Source organism: Acipenser ruthenus, unplaced genomic scaffold, assembly GCF_902713425.1.
Source record: "Acipenser ruthenus unplaced genomic scaffold, fAciRut3.2 maternal haplotype, whole genome shotgun sequence".
In the NCBI taxonomy this organism is placed as follows: domain Eukaryota; kingdom Metazoa; phylum Chordata; class Actinopteri; order Acipenseriformes; family Acipenseridae; genus Acipenser; species Acipenser ruthenus.
The window spans coordinates 37,497-57,152 of NW_026707446.1; the positions used below are offsets into that span (position 1 = coordinate 37,497).

The 19,656-nt window shown below is 47.9% G+C and overlaps 1 protein-coding gene across 1 annotated transcript in view; it reads left to right on the forward strand.

Annotated features, from left to right (window-relative positions):
- Positions 1-19,656, forward strand: part of LOC117970556 (E3 ubiquitin-protein ligase TRIM39-like) — a 45,021-nt gene that overhangs the window by 6,650 nt on the left and 18,715 nt on the right. The window contains exons 4-8 of the mRNA XM_059018832.1: positions 6,428-6,558; positions 10,960-10,989; positions 14,564-14,671; positions 15,748-15,852; positions 18,476-18,682. Of these exons, the coding sequence (XP_058874815.1) occupies positions 6,428-6,558; positions 10,960-10,989; positions 14,564-14,671; positions 15,748-15,852; positions 18,476-18,682 (581 nt within the window). The remainder of the gene's footprint in view (positions 1-6,427; positions 6,559-10,959; positions 10,990-14,563; positions 14,672-15,747; positions 15,853-18,475; positions 18,683-19,656) is intronic.

A 19,656-nucleotide genomic window follows, 5' to 3' on the forward strand; every position in this document is an offset into this window, starting at 1 on the left:
ACAATTCTGAACTCCACAAACCTGCAATCTGAAACACACGACAGTAACACTGATATTTACAATTCTGAACTCCACAAACCTGCAATCTGAAAGGATTAAAAAATAAATCAACTCCATTTCTATGCACTCTCTAAACAAGTGCAATTCCAATCTAATATACATACTTAGTATTCATGTGCTTGTGATGTCATTTTCTACATAGTTAATGATGCAACACTGTACTATTCCTTTCAATTTAAACCTATATTTGAAAGTGCGTATCAGACAGGGGAGATGAACCTGCAGCTTCAGGGGAGCGGGCACACCGCTGGCTACGAACGCAGCCCTCAGTGAACAATCAACCCGAGGGACCTCTGCCCTGTCAAATAGCAACATTGAATAGCAAGATTCACTATAATCCCCACTGTGACCCCAGACTGTGTCATATACAATGTGTGATTGATAGAGAATCGTGCATATTAATGTACTAAGTGGAATATTTAAAATATTTGGTCATGTTTTTTTTTTTTTTTGTTTGTTGTTGAATTTAAGTAATTATTAGACTTAAGTTTATGCTATTAAGTTTTAAAAGTTATTGATATAATATTACATTTGAAGTGCTTATTTAAACTATAATAAAGTTGTCACTAAGTATTTGTTTTCACTCATCAAGAGCTGAAGATGAAGACTCAAACAAGCCCTGCCCTTGTTTAACACATTCTATCTTGATTAGCCGCATCTAAAATGAAGAGCAGATCTGGATGCATGTAGAGATCAGCATGCTTCATGAATGTGTGACTGAAAATAACCACTTGTTTTAAGCACAGCTCAATATTTCACAAGCACCTGAGAAATGAACATGCCTGATGAATACAACCCTGTTTCTAATATGAATGTTACCGCTCCTACACTGTCTCTACCTACATCACTGCCTCTGTCTCCACAGTTACTGTTTCTAATATGAATGTTACCTCTCCTACACTGTCTCTACCTACATCACTGCCTCTGTCTGCACACTTACTGTTTCTAATATGAATGTTACCTCTCCTGCACTGTCTCTACCTACATCACTGCCTCTGTCTCCACAGTTACTGTTTCTAATATGAATGTTACCTCTCCTACACTGTCTCTACCTACATCACTGCCTCTGTCTCCACAGTTACTGTTTCTAATAAGAATGTTACCTCTCCTACACTGTCTCTACCTACATCACTGCCTCTGTCTCCACAGTTACTGTTTCTAATATGAATGTTACCTCTCCTACACTGTCTCTACCTACATCACTGCCTCTGTCTCCACAGATACTGTTTCTAATATGAATGTTACCTCTCCTACACTGTCTCTACCTACATCACTGCCTCTGTCTCCACAGTTACTGTTTCTAATATGAATGTTACCTCTCCTACACTGTCTCTACCTATATCACTGCCTCTGTCTCCACAGTTACTGTTTCTAATATGAATGTTACCTCTCCTACACTGTCTCTACCTACATCACTGCCTCTGTCTCCACAGTTACTGTTTCTAATATGAATGTTACCTCTCCTACACTGTCTCTACCTACATCACTGCCTCTGTCTCCACAGTTACTGTTTCTAATATGAATGTTACCTCTCCTGCACTGTCTCTACCTACATCACTGCCTCTGTCTCCACAGTTACTGTTTCTAATATGAATGTTACCTCTCCTACACTGTCTCTACCTACATCACTGCCTCTGTCTCCACAGTTACTGTTTCTAATATGAATGTTACCTCTCCTGCACTGTCTCTACCTACATCACTGCCTCTGTCTCCACAGTTACTGTTTCTAATATGAATGTTACCTCTCCTGCACTGTCTCTACCTACATCACTGCCTCTGTCTCCACAGTTACTGTTTCTAATATGAATGTTACCTCTCCTGCACTGTCTCTACCTACATCACTGCCTCTGTCTCCACAGTTACTGTTTCTAATATGAATGTTACCTCTCCTACACTGTCTCTACCTACATCACTGCCTCTGTCTGCACAGTTACTGTTTCTAATATGAATGTTACCTCTCCTACACTGTCTCTACCTACATCACTGCCTCTGTCTGCACAGTTACTGTTTCTAATATGAATGTTACCTCTCCTGCACTGTCTCTACCTACATCACTGCCTCTGTCTCCACAGTTACTGTTTCTAATATGAATGTTACCTCTCCTACACTGTCTCTACCTACATCACTGCCTCTGTCTGCACAGTTACTGTTTCTAATATGAATGTTACCTCTCCTACATTGTCTCTACCTACATCACTGCATCTCTCTTCTCTCTCTCTGACAGTCCCTCACTCCCTCCCTTTCTCTCTTCTATCTCTGACAATCCCTCCCTCCCTTTCTCTCCTCTCTCACTCCCTCTCTGTCTCCACAGTTTCAGGTGCATCAGGAATCCTCAGTCCCTCACTCCCTCTCTGTCTCCACAGTTTCAGGTGCATCAGGAATCCTCAGTCTCTCACTCCCTCTCTGTCTCCACAGTTTCAGGTGCATCAGGAATCCTCAGTCCCTCACTCCCTCTCTGTCTCCACAGTTACAGGTGCATCAGGAATCCTCAGTCCCTCACTCCCTCTCTGTCTCCACAGTTTCAGGTGCATCAGGAATCCTCAGTCTCTCACTCCCTCTCTGTCTCCACAGTTTCAGGTGCATCAGGAATCCTCAGTCCCTCACTCCCTCTCTGTCTCCACAGTTTCAGGTGCATCAGGAATCCTCAGTCTCTCACTCCCTCTCTGTCTCCACAGTTTCAGGTGCATCAGGAATCCTCAGTCCCTCACTCCCTCTCTGTCTCCACAGTTTCAGGTGCATCAGGAATCCTCAGTCTCTCACTCCCTCTCTGTCTCCACAGTTTCAGGTGCATCAGGAATCCTCAGTCCCTCACTCCCTCTCTGTCTCCACAGTTACAGGTGCATCAGGAATCCTCAGTCCCTCACTCCCTCTCTGTCTCCACAGTTACAGGTGCATCAGGAATCCTCAGTCCCTCACTCCCTCTCTGTCTCCACAGTTACAGGTGCATTAGGAATCCTCAGTCCCTCACTCCCTCTCTGTCTCCACAGTTTCAGGTGCATCAGGAATCCTCAGTCTCTCACTCCCTCTCTGTCTCCACAGTTATAGGTGCATCAGGAATCCTCAGTCCCTCACTCCCTCTCTGTCTCCACAGTTACAGGTGCATCAGGAATCCTCAGTCCCTCACTCCCTCTCTGTCTCCACAGTTACAGGTGCATCAGGAATCCTCAGTCCCTCACTCCCTCTCTGTCTCCACAGTTACAGATGCATCAGGAATCCTCAGTCTCTCACTCCCTCTCTGTCTCCACAGTTACAGGTGCATCAGGAATCCTCAGTCCCTCACTCCCTCTCTGTCTCCACAGTTTCAGGTGCATCAGGAATCCTCAGTCCCTCACTCCCTCTCTGTCTCCACAGTTACAGATGCATCAGGAATCCTCAGTCCCTCACTCCCTCTCTGTCTCCACAGTTACAGGTGCATCAGGAATCCTCAGTCCCTCACTCCCTCTCTGTCTCCACAGTTACAGGTGCATTAGGAATCCTCAGTCCCTCACTCCCTCTCTGTCTCCACAGTTTCAGGTGCATCAGGAATCCTCAGTCTCTCACTCCCTCTCTGTCTCCACAGTTATAGGTGCATCAGGAATCCTCAGTCCCTCACTCCCTCTCTGTCTCCACAGTTACAGGTGCATCAGGAATCCTCAGTCCCTCACTCCCTCTCTGTCTCCACAGTTACAGGTGCATCAGGAATCCTCAGTCCCTCACTCCCTCTCTGTCTCCACAGTTACAGATGCATCAGGAATCCTCAGTCTCTCACTCCCTCTCTGTCTCCACAGTTACAGGTGCATCAGGAATCCTCAGTCCCTCACTCCCTCTCTGTCTCCACAGTTTCAGGTGCATCAGGAATCCTCAGTCCCTCACTCCCTCTCTGTCTCCACAGTTACAGGTGCATCAGGAATCCTCAGTCCCTCACTCCCTCTCTGTCTCCACAGTTACAGATGCATTAGGAATCCTCAGTCCCTCACTCCCTCTCTGTCTCCACAGTTTCAGGTGCATCAGGAATCCTCAGTCTCTCACTCCCTCTCTGTCTCCACAGTTATAGGTGCATCAGGAATCCTCAGTCCCTCACTCCCTCTCTGTCTCCACAGTTACAGGTGCATCAGGAATCCTCAGTCCCTCACTCCCTCTCTGTCTCCACAGTTACAGGTGCATCAGGAATCCTCAGTCCCTCACTCCCTCTCTGTCTCCACAGTTACAGATGCATCAGGAATCCTCAGTCTCTCACTCCCTCTCTGTCTCCACAGTTACAGGTGCATCAGGAATCCTCAGTCCCTCACTCCCTCTCTGTCTCCACAGTTTCAGGTGCATCAGGAATCCTCAGTCCCTCACTCCCTCTCTGTCTCCACAGTTACAGATGCATTAGGAATCCTCAGTCCCTCACTCCCTCTCTGTCTCCACAGTTTCAGGTGCATCAGGAATCCTCAGTCTCTCACTCCCTCTCTGTCTCCACAGTTATAGGTGCATCAGGAATCCTCAGTCCCTCACTCCCTCTCTGTCTCCACAGTTACAGGTGCATCAGAAATCCTCAGTCCCTCACTCCCTCTCTGTCTCCACAGTTACAGGTGCATCAGGAATCCTCAGTCCCTCACTCCCTCTCTGTCTCCACAGTTACAGATGCATCAGGAATCCTCAGTCTCTCACTCCCTCTCTGTCTCCACAGTTACAGGTGCATCAGGAATCCTCAGTCCCTCACTCCCTCTCTGTCTCCACAGTTTCAGGTGCATCAGGAATCCTCAGTCCCTCACTCCCTCTCTGTCTCCACAGTTACAGATGCATCAGGAATCCTCAGTCCCTCACTCCCTCTCTGTCTCTACAGTTACAGGTGCATCAGGAATCCTCAGTCCCTCACTCCCTCTCTGTCTCCACAGTTACAGGTGCATCAGGAATCCTCAGTCCCTCACTCCCTCTCTGTCTCCACAGTTACAGGTGCATTAGGAATCCTCAGTCCCTCACTCCCTCTCTGTCTCCACAGTTTCACGTGCATCAGGAATCCTCAGTCTCTCACTCCCTCTCTGTCTCCACAGTTATAGGTGCATCAGGAATCCTCAGTCCCTCACTCCCTCTCTGTCTCCACAGTTACAGGTGCATCAGGAATCCTCAGTCCCTCACTCCCTCTCTGTCTCCACAGTTACAGATGCATCAGGAATCCTCAGTCCCTCACTCCCTCTCTGTCTCCACAGTTATAGGTGCATCAGGAATCCTCAGTCCCTCACTCCCTCTCTGTCTCCACAGTTACAGGTGCATCAGGAATCCTCAGTCCCTCACTCCCTCTCTGTCTCCACAGTTACAGGTGCATCAGGAATCCTCAGTCCCTCACTCCCTCTCTGTCTCCACAGTTACAGATGCATCAGGAATCCTCAGTCTCTCACTCCCTCTCTGTCTCCACAGTTATAGGTGCATCAGGAATCCTCAGTCCCTCACTCCCTCTCTGTCTCCACAGTTACAGGTGCATCAGGAATCCTCAGTCCCTCACTCCCTCTCTGTCTCCACAGTTACAGGTGCATCAGGAATCCTCAGTCCCTCACTCCCTCTCTGTCTCCACAGTTACAGATGCATCAGGAATCCTCAGTCTCTCACTCCCTCTCTGTCTCCACAGTTACAGGTGCATCAGGAATCCTCAGTCCCTCACTCCCTCTCTGTCTCCACAGTTTCAGGTGCATCAGGAATCCTCAGTCCCTCACTCCCTCTCTGTCTCCACAGTTACAGATGCATCAGGAATCCTCAGTCCCTCACTCCCTCTCTGTCTCTACAGTTACAGGTGCATCAGGAATCCTCAGTCCCTCACTCCCTCTCTGTCTCCACAGTTACAGGTGCATCAGGAATCCTCAGTCCCTCACTCCCTCTCTGTCTCCACAGTTACAGGTGCATTAGGAATCCTCAGTCCCTCACTCCCTCTCTGTCTCCACAGTTTCAGGTGCATCAGGAATCCTCAGTCTCTCACTCCCTCTCTGTCTCCACAGTTATAGGTGCATCAGGAATCCTCAGTCCCTCACTCCCTCTCTGTCTCCACAGTTACAGGTGCATCAGGAATCCTCAGTCCCTCACTCCCTCTCTGTCTCCACAGTTACAGGTGCATCAGGAATCCTCAGTCCCTCACTCCCTCTCTGTCTCCACAGTTACAGGTGCATTAGGAATCCTCAGTCCCTCACTCCCTCTCTGTCTCCACAGTTTCAGGTGCATCAGGAATCCTCAGTCTCTCACTCCCTCTCTGTCTCCACAGTTATAGGTGCATCAGGAATCCTCAGTCCCTCACTCCCTCTCTGTCTCCACAGTTACAGGTGCATCAGGAATCCTCAGTCCCTCACTCCCTCTCTGTCTCCACAGTTTCAGGTGCATCAGGAATCCTCAGTCCCTCACTCCCTCTCTGTCTCCACAGTTACAGGTGCATCAGGAATCCTCAGTGTTTCTCAGAGTTTTGGAAGTTTCGGCCGTTACTATAAGGGTATAATCCCTGCACGTGATGCCAAGTCCATGAGTTGGAATAAACCTAAATTCAGCAACCCTAAGGTATGGTGACACTGATCATTAGAAGAGATTCTAGTTTCCATTGGTAAAAAGTCTATGATTTAACATTGTAAAATCCACAATATATGCAAAAATCTGTTTTTCCAATCACACTATTTAAAGAACAATGTAGTCATCAAATTCTGGTTGACTGTGACCACATATTATTTGTATTCAGACACGGGCAGACTGCTGTTTCAGAGAAAGCTTAGGGCCGTATTCATAAAGTGTTTACCAGGCATTTAACTTTAAACAGTGAAATCATACGAACATAAGAAATTCAAGAACGAGAAAAGGCCTTTTGGCACACCTATGCTCGCTCACTTTGGTGCCAGCGTGGTCCGTTAGCGCTCAGGAGAGGAAAAACAAAAAAAAACCCGAACCAGGTTAGCAGGGGAAATGAAACCTCTGGGAATCCGTGGCTAGACAGACTAAAAGTCTTATTGTGGTCACAGAGAGGGTTATATAGTATTGTTCATGACAGCATCCAGTCTGTTCTTGAAGGATCTGCTTAAACAACTCTGTCCAGCAGCTGTTCCAATGGTTCACCACCCTTTCTGTGAAAAAGCTCCTTCTCCCCTCAGTTCTGAATATGCTCTTCTTCAGCTTCCACCCGTGGTCCCTGGTTCTGTTCTCTGTGATCTGTGAAAATAATTCTCAGCAGTTACTTTGTTAAAACCCTAGACCATTTTAAATACCTCTATTAAGTCGCCTCTGGCTCTCCTTTCTAGGCTCTACAGATTCAGCTCTTTCAGTCTCTCTTCATATGACATACCCTTCAGTCCTGGAATTAATCGTGTTGCTCTCCTCTGTACTCTCTCCAATGCCTCAATGTCTTTTTTATGATAAGGGGACCAGAGCTGTACAAAGTATTCTAGGTGTGTATTCTGTGTGAGGTGAGGAGCAGCTGTGTGAGGTCAGGAGCAGCTGTGTGAGATGAGGAGCAGCTGTGTGAAATGAGGAGCAGCTGTGTGAGATGAGAAACAGCTGAGTGAGATGAGGAGCAGCTGTGTGAGGTCAGGAGCAGCTGTGTGAGATGAGAAGCAGCTGTGTGAGATCAGAAGCAGCTGTGTGAGATGAGGAGCAGCTGTGTGAGATGAGGAGCAGTTGTGTGAGATGAGGAGCAGCAGTGTGAGGTGAGGAGCAGCAGTGTGATGTCAGGAGCAGCTGTGTGAGATGAGAAGCAGCTGTGTGAGATGAGGAGCAGCTGTGTGAGGTGAGGAGCAGCTGTGTGTGAGGTGAGGAGCAGCTGTGTGAGGTCAGGAGCAGCTGTGTGGGGTCAGGAGCAGCTGTGTGAGGTGAGGGGCAGCTGTGTGAGATGAGGAGCAGCTGTGTGAGATGAGGAGCAGCATTAGTGTGAGATGAGGAGCAGCTGTGTGGTCAGGAGCAGCTGTGTGAGATGAGGAGCAGCTGTGTGAGATGAGGAGCAGCTGTGTGAGGTGAGGAGCAGCTGTGTGTGATGAGGAGCAGCTGTGTGATGTCAGGAGCAGCTGTGTGAGATGAGGGGCAGCTGTGTGAGATGAGGAGCAGCTGTGTGAGATGAGGAGCAGCATTAGTGTGAGATGAGGAGCAGCTGTGTGAGGTCAGGAGCAGCTGTGTGAGATGAGGAGCAGCTGTGTGAGATGAGGAGCAGCATTAGTGTGAGATGAGGAGCAGCTGTGTGAGGTGAGGAGCAGCTGTGTGAGATGAGGAGCAGCTGTGTGAGGTCAGGAGCAGCTGTGTGAGGTCAGGAGCAGCTGTGGGAGATGAGGAGCAGCTGTGTGAGATGAGGAGCAGCTGTGTGAGGTGAGGAGCAGCTGTGTGAGATGAGGAGCAGCTGTGTGAGGTCAGGAGCAGCTGTGTGAGATGAGGAGCAGCTGTGTGAGATGAGGAGCAGCTGTGTGAGGTGAGGAGCAGCTGTGTGTGTTGAGGAGCAGTTGTGTGATGTCAGGAGCAGCTGTGTGATGTCAGGAGCAGCTGTGTGAGATGAGGGGCAGCTGTGTGAGATGAGGAGCAGCTGTGTGAGATGAGGAGCAGCATTAGTGTGAGATGAGGAGCAGCTGTGTGAGGTCAGGAGCAGCTGTGTGAGATGAGGAGCAGCTGTGTGAGATGAGGAGCAGCATTAGTGTGAGATGAGGAGCAGCTGTGTGAGGTGAGGAGCAGCTGTGTGAGATGAGGAGCAGCTGTGTGAGGTCAGGAGCAGCTGTGTGAGGTCAGGAGCAGCTGTGGGAGATGAGGAGCAGCTGTGTGAGATGAGGAGCAGCTGTGTGAGGTGAGGAGCAGCTGTGTGAGATGAGGAGCAGCTGTGTGAGGTCAGGAGCAGCTGTGTGAGATGAGGAGCAGCTGTGTGAGGTGAGGAGCAGCTGTGTGAGGTGAGGAGCAGCTGTGTGTGATGAGGAGCAGCTGTGTGAGATGAGGAGCAGCTGTGTGAGATGAGGAGCAGCTGTGTGAGGTGAGGAGCAGCTGTGTGTGATGAGGAGCAGCTGTGTGATGTCAGGAGCAGCTGTGTGAGATGAGGGGCAGCTGTGTGAGATGAGGAGCAGCTGTGTGAGATGAGGAGCAGCATTAGTGTGAGATGAGGAGCAGCTGTGTGAGGTCAGGAGCAGCTGTGTGAGATGAGGAGCAGCTGTGTGAGATGAGGAGCAGCATTAGTGTGAGATGAGGAGCAGCTGTGTGAGGTGAGGAGCAGCTGTGTGAGATGAGGAGCAGCTGTGTGAGGTCAGGAGCAGCTGTGTGAGGTCAGGAGCAGCTGTGGGAGATGAGGAGCAGCTGTGTGAGATGAGGAGCAGCTGTGTGAGGTGAGGAGCAGCTGTGTGAGATGAGGAGCAGCTGTGTGTGATGAGGAGCAGCTGTGTGAGATGAGGAGCAGCTGTGTGAGATGAGGAGCAGCTGTGTGAGGTGAGGAGCAGCTGTGTGTGATGAGGAGCAGCTGTGTGATGTCAGGAGCAGCTGTGTGAGATGAGGGGCAGCTGTGTGAGATGAGGAGCAGCTGTGTGAGATGAGGAGCAGCATTAGTGTGAGATGAGGAGCAGCTGTGTGAGGTCAGGAGCAGCTGTGTGAGATGAGGAGCAGCTGTGTGAGATGAGGAGCAGCATTAGTGTGAGATGAGGAGCAGCTGTGTGAGGTGAGGAGCAGCTGTGTGAGATGAGGAGCAGCTGTGTGAGGTCAGGAGCAGCTGTGTGAGGTCAGGAGCAGCTGTGGGAGATGAGGAGCAGCTGTGTGAGATGAGGAGCAGCTGTGTGAGGTGAGGAGCAGCTGTGTGAGATGAGGAGCAGCTGTGTGAGGTCAGGAGCAGCTGTGTGAGATGAGGAGCAGCTGTGTGAGGTGAGGAGCAGCTGTGTGAGGTGAGGAGCAGCTGTGTGTGATGAGGAGCAGCTGTGTGATGTCAGGAGCAGCTGTGTGAGATGAGGAGCAGCTGTGTGAGGTGAGGAGCAGCTGTGTGTGATGAGGAGCAGCTGTGTGATGTCAGGAGCAGCTGTGTGAGATGAGGGGCAGCTGTGTGAGATGAGGAGCAGCTGTGTGAGATGAGGAGCAGCAGTGTGAGGTGAGGAGCAGCAGTGTGAGGTGAGCAGCTGTGTGAGATGAGGAGCAGCTGTGTGAGATGAGGAGCAGCTGTGTGAGGTGAGGAGCAGCTGTGTGAGATGAGGAGCAGCTGTGTGAGGTGAGGAGCAGCTGTGTGAGATGAGGAGCAGATGTGTGAGGTCAGGAGCAGCTGTGTGAGGTGAGGAGCAGCTGTGTGAGGTGAGGAGCAGCTGTGTGAGGTCAGGAGCAGCTGTGTGAGATGAGGAGTAGCTGTGTGAGATGAGGAGCAGCTGTGTGAGGTGAGGAGCAGCTGTGTGAGGTGAGGAGCAGTGTGATGTCAGGAGCAGCTGTGTGAGATGAGGAGCAGCTGTGTGAGATGAGGAGCAGCAGTGTGAGGTGAGGAGCAGCAGTGTGAGGTGAGGAGCAGCTGTGTGATGTCAGGAGCAGCTGTGTGAGATGAGGAGCTGTTGTGTGAGATGAGGAGCAGCTGTGTGAGATGAGGAGCAGCTGTGTGAGATGAGGAGCAGCTGTGTGAGGTCAGGAGCAGCTGTGTGAGATGAGGAGCTGTTGTGTGAGATGAGGAGCAGCTGTGTGAGATGAGGAGCGGCTGTGTGAGATGAGGAGCGGCTGTGTGAGATGAGGAGCAGCTGTGTGAGATCTCTGGAACAAAGTAAAACTAAACCAGAATGCTGTTCTGTGAATTTCTATCTAAATTGTATTTTTCTGCGTACAATAGAGTTAAATGCCCATTCGATGCTGAACCAGATTACAGCTCCCCATGAAACTCATTTTATGATTGATAATAGTCTGGTCCCAAGTGAATGTTAAAATCAGACTTTTAATGAACTGTATGCACTTGTTTTCATATTATACTAACTCAATGAATGAACTTTTCTTTTGCAGATTCCTGGTTTGCTGAGGAGAGTTTTCAAGGTACAAGGGGGGGTGGTATTGTTAAATGATGGATGAATAAGACAGGGGGAAAGAAAAGGAGAGATTGTGAGTGAAAGAGAATTGGGAAAGAGAGAGAGATGAGAAGGGTGGGTGTAGTTAAGTGTCACGATGTATATCATCAATTAAGAGTTTCTTCTTCAAAGGATATTCATGCTGTTATTAACCTACTGTACCAAAGGTCACCCTTTATTTGTAATTTCAGTACCAGAAGGAAAACACCAAAGACATATATAAGTAAAACCAATGATTTATTTAGAAAGACAAAGGTTTTTATAGTGTTTGAAATGATTCTTTTTATAGCATCATTCATCAAGTTATGCAACAAGTTGGATACAATTGTAACCGTTTCTTTTTGGATGTAGTGCAAATCTTTAAAAGTAAAGACCACTTCTAATAAAATCTAATCAAGACTCAGTGCAACATGTCAAATACAAAACAAGCAAAGTGAATATCAAATCAATTCAAACTAAGTGACACGCAAAATAAAATTGCTATTGTGAATTAAAATCCTTAACATGAATTAAAACCATGACAAATCTAATAAAAATCTGCAAAACAAGGAACATAATGGATGTAAAGAACTGACCACCTTGTTCACATACATGCAGATTTATTGTACTGCTCTTTCTCCTTTCAAATATATAAAACCTTGTAGAAAACAGGCATTCTACAATGTAGCTAAAACACAGCAGCTTAATGTTTAAAAAGTAATGAAACAGAAGCAAGTATCCTCAGAGAATACCGTAACCGACTCCAAGCACAAGGTAGCTACTCTGTGTGCACAACACTTTTCCACGTATAATACCGTATGATTACAACAAGCACTAAGAGAAAATAAACAGTGGTGAGTCTGTGATTTAATAAATAACACAAGAGCGAGAATGAGCTAATCTACTCACCCCCACGAGCACAGCAATATATCCAGAAGTCCCGTGTGTTTCTGCTTCCCTGCACTTTAAACCAAAACATACTCATAAATATATAAACAAGTTCTCAAACCAAGCAATAAAATAGAACACACTCGCTACTCACCACCAGCAATGCTGCAGCCTTCTGGATAAACCTGAGTCCCATGTGTCTCTGCTTTCCCTGCACACCAGCAATGCTGCAGCCTTCTGGATAAACCTGAGTCCCATGTGTCTATGCTTTCCCTGCACACCAGCAATGCTGCAGCCTTCTGGATAAACCTCAGTCCCATGTGTCTCTGCTTTCCCTGCACACCAGCAATGCTGCAGCCTTCTGGATAAACCTGAGTCCCATGTGTCTCTGCTTTCCCTGCACACCAGCAATGCTGCAGCCTCCTGGATAAACCTGAGTCCCATGTGTCTCTGCTTTCCCTGCACACCAGCAATGCTGCAGCCTTCTGGATAAACCTGAGTCCCATGTGTCTCTGCTTTCCCTGCACACCAGCAATGCTGCAGCCTTCTGGATCAATCTGAGTCCCATGTGTCTCTGCTTTCCTTGCACACCAGCAATGCTGCAGCCTCCTGGATAAACCTGAGTCCCATGTGTCTCTGCTTTCCCTACACACCAGCAATGCTGCAGCCTTCTGGATAAACCTGAGTCCCATGTGTCTCTGCTTTCCCTGCACACCAGCAATGCTGCAGCCTTCTGGATAAACCTGAGTCCCATGTGTCTCTGCTTTCCCTGCACACCAGCAATGCTGCAGCCTTCTGGATAAACCTGAGTCCCATGTGTCTCTGCTTTCCCTGCACACCAGCAATGCTGCAGCCTTCTGGATAAACCTGAGTCCCATGTGTCTCTGCTTTCCCTGCACACCAGCAATGCTGCAGCCTTCTGGATAAACCTGAGTCCCATGTGTCTCTGCTTTCCCTGCACACCAGCAATGCTGCAGCCTTCTGGATAAACCTGAGTCCCATGTGTCTCTGCTTTCCCTGCACACCAGCAATGCTGCAGCCTTCTGGATAAACCTGAGTCCCATGTGTCTCTGCTTTCCCTGCACACCAGCAATGCTGCAGCCTCCTGGATCAATCTGAGTCCCATGTGTCTCTGCTTTCCCTGCACACCAGCAATGCTGCAGCCTTCTGGATAAACCTGAGTCCCATGTATCTCTGCTTTCTCTGCACACCAGCAATGCTGCAGCCTTCTGGATAAACCTGAGTCCCATGTGTCTCTGCTTTCCCTGCACACCAGCAATGCTGCAGCCTTCTGGATAAACCTGAGTCCCATGTGTCTCTGCTTTCCCTGCACACCAGCAATGCTGCAGCCTTCTGGATAAACCTGAGTCCCATGTGTCTCTGCTTTCCCTGCACACCAGCAATGCTGCAGCCTTCTGGATAAACCTGAGTCCCATGTGTCTCTGCTTTCCCTGCACACCAGCAATGCTGCAGCCTTCTGGATCAATCTGAGTCCCATGTGTCTCTGCTTTCTCTGCACACCAGCAATGCTGCAGCCTTCTGGATAAACCTCAGTCCCATGTGTCTCTGCTTTCCCTGCACACCAGCAATGCTGCAGCCTTCTGGATCAATCTGAGTCCCATGTGTCTCTGCTTTCCTTGCACACCAGCAATGCTGCAGCCTCCTGGATAAACCTGAGTCCCATGTGTCTCTGCTTTCCCTACACACCAGCAATGCTGCAGCCTTCTGGATCAATCTGAGTCCCATGTGTCTCTGCTTTCCCTGCACACCAGCAATGCTGCAGCCTTCTGGATAAACCTGAGTCCCATGTATCTCTGCTTTCTCTGCACACCAGCAATGCTGCAGCCTTCTGGATCAATCTGAGTCCCATGTGTCTCTGCTTTCCTTGCACACCAGCAATGCTGCAGCCTCCTGGATAAACCTGAGTCCCATGTGTCTCTGCTTTCCCTACACACCAGCAATGCTGCAGCCTTCTGGATCAATCTGAGTCCCATGTGTCTCTGCTTTCCCTGCACACCAGCAATGCTGCAGCCTTCTGGATAAACCTGAGTCCCATGTATCTCTGCTTTCCCTGCACACCAGCAATGCTGCAGCATTCTGTAATCACCTGTCCCTTTTAGTTGAGTTGTATAGTTTATTGTTCAGTTCTGTTTTATGTTCACCTTTTGAACCTTTTAAGAGAGCACTCCCCGGCCCTCACATACACTGGTTTTTTATAGATGGTTCTTTTTTTCCAGTCACTTTTAAAGCAGCACAGGTTTTTTTCATGTTGATTTTAATCTGTGTCTGTTTTAACCATGTACAAAGCACGATTGTCTTGGTGTTTTTAAATGTATTTTAAATGCTTTTAAAACAAAATGTATGTCTGTATGCATGAATGTCATCTTTAAAAGAAATGTAAAATGAATGAAATGAATGGGTGTAAATGAAAAATATGTAAAATCTCAATAAGAGTATTTCTGTAATCACCTATGCTTTTATACAGGGGTTTTCGCTAACCCACCTGTGTCAGCCCTTTCATAGCTCGACAGAATTGACAGCTTTTATTAGCCATGCCACACTACAGTAGTTTTATATATGAATCTATTTTAGTAATCTGCATGTGAGCATCTACAGTAGAATAGTGAAGATCTGAACCCATCCTGAAGGTTTGTAATTATTCACTCATTCCACAGGGGGGGTCTGATAGAAAGTCCAGACATCAAGAGGTTGGTGAATGGAGCCTCGAAGAGTGTCGACACTCCATCATGGAGCTGGCAAAGGAGCTGAACAGAGTCGTGAAGGTACAGAGAGGGAGGGGGAGAGAGGGAAGGAGGGATGGGGGAGTGAGCAGTATTGGTTATTACAGAGAGGTGGAGGGTGGAGAGGGGGGTGAAAAGGTGAGTCCTGAGGTTACAGGAGAGGAGAGAGGCAGAGGGGGAAGAAAGGGGCTGAAGTGGGGTGTCAGCATGTCATCGTGTCAGATAAAGCAAAAAGCTTAGGAGTCTTGAAGGTACGGAGAGAGGGGTGTGTGTGTAGGGGGTGTGGGGATTGGTAATTAATGCAGCCAACAAAGACGTTCATGTATAGAATACGGAACAGAGTAGAAACAGCATTGACAGCAACAATTAGGTGTAGTCCAAGTTTAATTGAATTCCCTTTTTAAATGTAATTAGGCAATAAAGAACACTGGCGTGTGATTTGAGGATTGTGAAAAGGATTGTGGGAAGAGACTGCAGGCTATTCAATCATTTAAACCCCAGCAACACAAAACACACACAGAGCTCATCTTTGTGCCTCTACTGAGAGAGTCTAGCAGTTCAATTCAAACCCACAGAGGCACCGATTCTAATAAACAAATGTAGTGTCCATCTGCATTCTATATGCCTAATATTCCTGACTACAGTACTACCAGTTTAACCTCGAGAGTCAGTGAGTATCTGTGTCTTAAATGAGTTACTGCTGTTTGAAATGCCAAAGAGTTCTATCTTAGCTTGAATTGTGGGATGCCGTTCCGTGCCATCTCTCCTGTAGATGAAACCAGAAAACACATGAGATTATTATGCAGAGCTAACAAAGGAGTTAAACAGTGTCTTGAAGGTAGAGAGAGGGAGGGGTGAGGGGAGTGTGTGTGTGTGTGTGTGTGTGTGTGTGTGTGTGTGTGTGTGTGTGTGTGTGTGTGTGTGTGTTTGGGGTTGACTCTCCTTCATTTAGCTAACGAAGGAGTTAAATAGTGTCTTGAAGGTTCAGAGGGACAGCATTGACAGCAACTGTTACGTGCAGTTTAGGAGTTTCATTCCTGTTCAGTTAAATGCATTGGTTTCTGCAGTGCTTGCAGTTGAATTCCCTATTTGAAAGATTTCTTATTAATTGATTTCAGAACTCTGCCATTCCTACCCATGTGTCCAGTGAGGATACATGCAGCCTGGAAGAGTGTTGCTGCTTCATCATGAAATGGGCTGACGAGTTGGACAAGCTGGTCCAGGTAAAGAGAGACACAGAGAATGAAGTTCGAAGTGGAGACAGAGTGCAGGGAGAGCTGAGAATCAGGTTCACAGGCAGGGTGCAGTGAGAGCTGAGAATCAGGTTCACAGGCAGTGAGAGCTGAGAATCAGGTTCACAGGCAGGGTACAGTGAGAGCTGAGAATCAGGTTCACAGGCAGGGTGCAGTGAGAGCTGAGAATCAGGTTCACAGGCAGTGAGAGCTGAGAATCAGGTTCACAGACAGAGAGAGCTGAGAATCAGGTTCACAGGCAGGGTGCAGTGAGAGCTGAGAATCAGGTTCACAGGCAGTGAGAGCTGAGAATCAGGTTCACAGGCAGGGTGCAGTGAGAGCTGAGAATCAGGTTCACAGGCAGGGTGCAGTGAGAGCTGAGAATCAGGTTCACAGACAGGGTGCAGTGAGAGCTGAGAATCAGGTTCACAGACAGGGTGCAGTGAGAGCTGAGAATCAGGTTCACAGGCAGGGTGCAGTGAGAGCTGAGAATCAGGTTCACAGGCAGGGTGCAGTGAGAGCTGAGAATCAGGTTCACAGGCAGGGTGCAGTGAGAGCTGAGAATCAGGTTCACAGGCAGGGTGCAGTGAGAGCTGAGAATCAGGTTCACAGGCAGGGTGCAGTGAGAGCTGAGAATCAGGTTCACAGGCAAGGTGCAGTGAGAGCTGAGAATCAGGTTCACAGGCAGGGTGCAGTGAGAGCTGAGAATCAGGTTCACAGGCAGGGTGCAGTGAGAGCTGAGAATCAGGTTCACAGGCAGGGTGCAGTGAGAGCTGAGAATCAGGTTCACAGGCAAGGTGCAGTGAGAGCTGAGAATCAGGTTCACAGACAGAGTGCAGTGAGAGCTGAGAATCAGGTTCACAGGCAGGGTGCAGTGAAAGCTGAGAATCAGGTTCACAGGCAAGGTGCAGTGAGAGCTGAGAATCAGGTTCACAGGCAAGGTGCAGTGAGAGCTGAGAATCAGGTTCACAGGCAGGGTACAGTGAGAGCTGAGAATCAGGTTCACAGGCAGTGAGAGCTGAGAATCAGGTTCACAGGCAGTGAGAGCTGAGAATCAGGTTCACAGGCAGAGAGAGCTGAGAATCAGGTTCACAGGCAGTGAGAGCTGAGAATCAGGTTCACATGAAGGATGCAGTGAGAGCTGAGAATCAGGTTCACAGGCAGTGAGAGCTGAGAATCAGGTTCACAGGCAGGGTGCAGTGAGAGCTGAGAATCAGGTTCACAGGCAGGGTGCAGTGAGAGCTGAGAATCAGGTTCACAGGCAAGGTGCAGTGAGAGCTGAGAATCAGGTTCACAGACAGAGTGCAGTGAGAGCTGAGAATCAGGTTCACAGGCAGGGTGCAGTGAGAGCTGAGAATCAGGTTCACAGGCAAGGTGCAGTGAGAGCTGAGAATCAGGTTCACAGGCAAGGTGCAGTGAGAGCTGAGAATCAGGTTCACAGGCAGGGTACAGTGAGAGCTGAGAATCAGGTTCACAGGCAGTGAGAGCTGAGAATCAGGTTCACAGGCAGTGAGAGCTGAGAATCAGGTTCACAGGCAGAGAGAGCTGAGAATCAGGTTCACAGGCAGAGAGAGCTGAGAATCAGGTTCAAAGGCAGTGAGAGCTGAGAATCAGGTTCACATGAAGGATGCAGTGAGAGCTGAGAATCAGGTTCACAGGCAGGGTACAGTGAGAGCTGAGAATCAGGTTCACAGGCAGTGAGAGCTGAGAATCAGGTTCACAGGCAGGGTGCAGTGAGAGCTGAGAATCAGGTTCACAGGCAGTGAGAGCTGAGAATCAGGTTCACAGGCAGTGAGAGCTGAGAATCAGGTTCACAGGCAGGGTGCAGTGAGAGCTGAGAATCAGGTTCACAGGCAGGGTGCAGTGAGAGCTGAGAATCAGGTTCACAGGCAGAGAGAGCTGAGAATCAGGTTCACAGGCAGGGTGCAGTGAGAGCTGAGAATCAGGTTCACAGGCAGTGAGAGCTAGGAATGAGTTTCACAGACAATCAGGCTGTCAGGGAGATGTAATTTTCTTTTATATAGTACAGAAGTAATACTCTTAAAAAAGTCACACTTTGCACAGTAGTTTAGCAGTTTCCCATATTATTACATAGTGCTGCTTGAAGGGATTTAATTATTCAGATGAAGCTCATCACTGGTGATGCTCATTGGTTTTGATTGGGCTGAATGACCATTCCAAGTGAAACAACTGAAGAAGATGCTTTGAAGAAAAAGTCACACTTTGCACAGTAATTGTGTGGATTTCATGTTCTAAGAAAGCAGCACAAACCCAAGCAGCTGTTTCTTCACTCGTTTCACTCTGATGGTAAATCAGTCCAATTTACACCAATGACACTCACCTGATTGTAAGCAGCTTGATCTGAATAATACTTCTACCATGTGTTGTGTTTGCTGTAATTTCCCATGCTTGCATGTGCCTTCACCATATCATACAAAAGTAAACCTTTATAAGGGACGTGACGAGGATGCAGACTGATGACCAAATTAATCAGTCAGTCAGTGAGCTACATATTGCAAGTGTTATCCCCTCTGTTCTGCTGGCTGATTTCACAGAGAAGGGAAGCTGCTGCTCTGAGAACACTGATATACTGTTCTGTTCATTGACACCAAAGCAAAGCCAGAGTGCTGGACAGGTTGAGACAAGAAAAGGAGCACAGCTGAGAAACAAAGAGGATCTTCCAGGACCAGAGGGGGAGGAGCTGAGTGAGGGGGCGGGGCAGAACAAGGGGGAGGAGCTGAACCAAGAGGAGGAGCAAAGACTGAAGGACGGTCACGACATCATCATGCAGTGGGCAAGAGAGCTGAAGACAGTGCCAGAGGTGATATTTTAACACATTTCAACAGCTAGGTCTAAACATACTGTCCATTGGCTTCTAATTGAAATGCAGGAGCTCCTTATAATCAATACAATATCAAACTAAATCAAAAGCAAATACAAAGTGCACCAAACCCAGGGAGAGCACTGGGGGATAAAAGCTGCATAAATAACTAAAAACAGGGATGGTTAGAAAACAGCCTGATAAACAAAAAAAACACAAAAAAGAGAGCAATAACCTCCCTGTATTTCTGTTACGCTCGCCTGGTTCGCATTACTCTGCAGTTATTACTGTGCTTTGTTCCAATCTCGGATCCACGTCGCTCCCGTCCCTGTTGCTACTGCCGTACTTGATTCCAAATACAGATCCACACCGCTTGCGTCCCGAGGTTGCTTTCACTTTCACTTTCTCTTTTACTTTCTATTCTATTCTTTTCTATTCTTTTCTATTCTTTCCTTTTTTTCTTTCCTTTTCTTTTCTTTGTCCGTGCCCTCCCCGTTCCTCTGCCCTCCTCTGCTCTCCCTCTGCGCTTCTTTTATATTCTATTCTTTTCTATTCTATTCTTTTCTATTCTTTTCTATTCTATTCTTTTCTATTCTTCTTTCCTTTTCTTTTTCTTTCCTTTTCTTTTCTTTGTCTGTGCCCTCCCCGTTCCTCTGCCCTCCTCTGCTCTCCCTCTGCGCTTCTTTTCTATTCTTTTCTTTTCTATTCTATTCTATTCTATTCTATTCTATTATTTTCTATTCTTTTCTATTCTATTCTTCTTTCCTTTTCTTTTCTTTGTCCGTGCCCTCCCCGTTCCTCTGCCCTCCTCTGCTCTCCCTCTGTGCTTCTTTTCTATTCTATTCTTTTCTATTCTTTTCTATTCTTTTCTATTCTATTCTTCTTTCCTTTTCTTTTCTTTGTCCGTGCCCTCCCCGTTCCTCTGCCCTCCTCTGCTCTCCCTCTGTGCTTCTTTTCTATTCTTTTCTATTCTA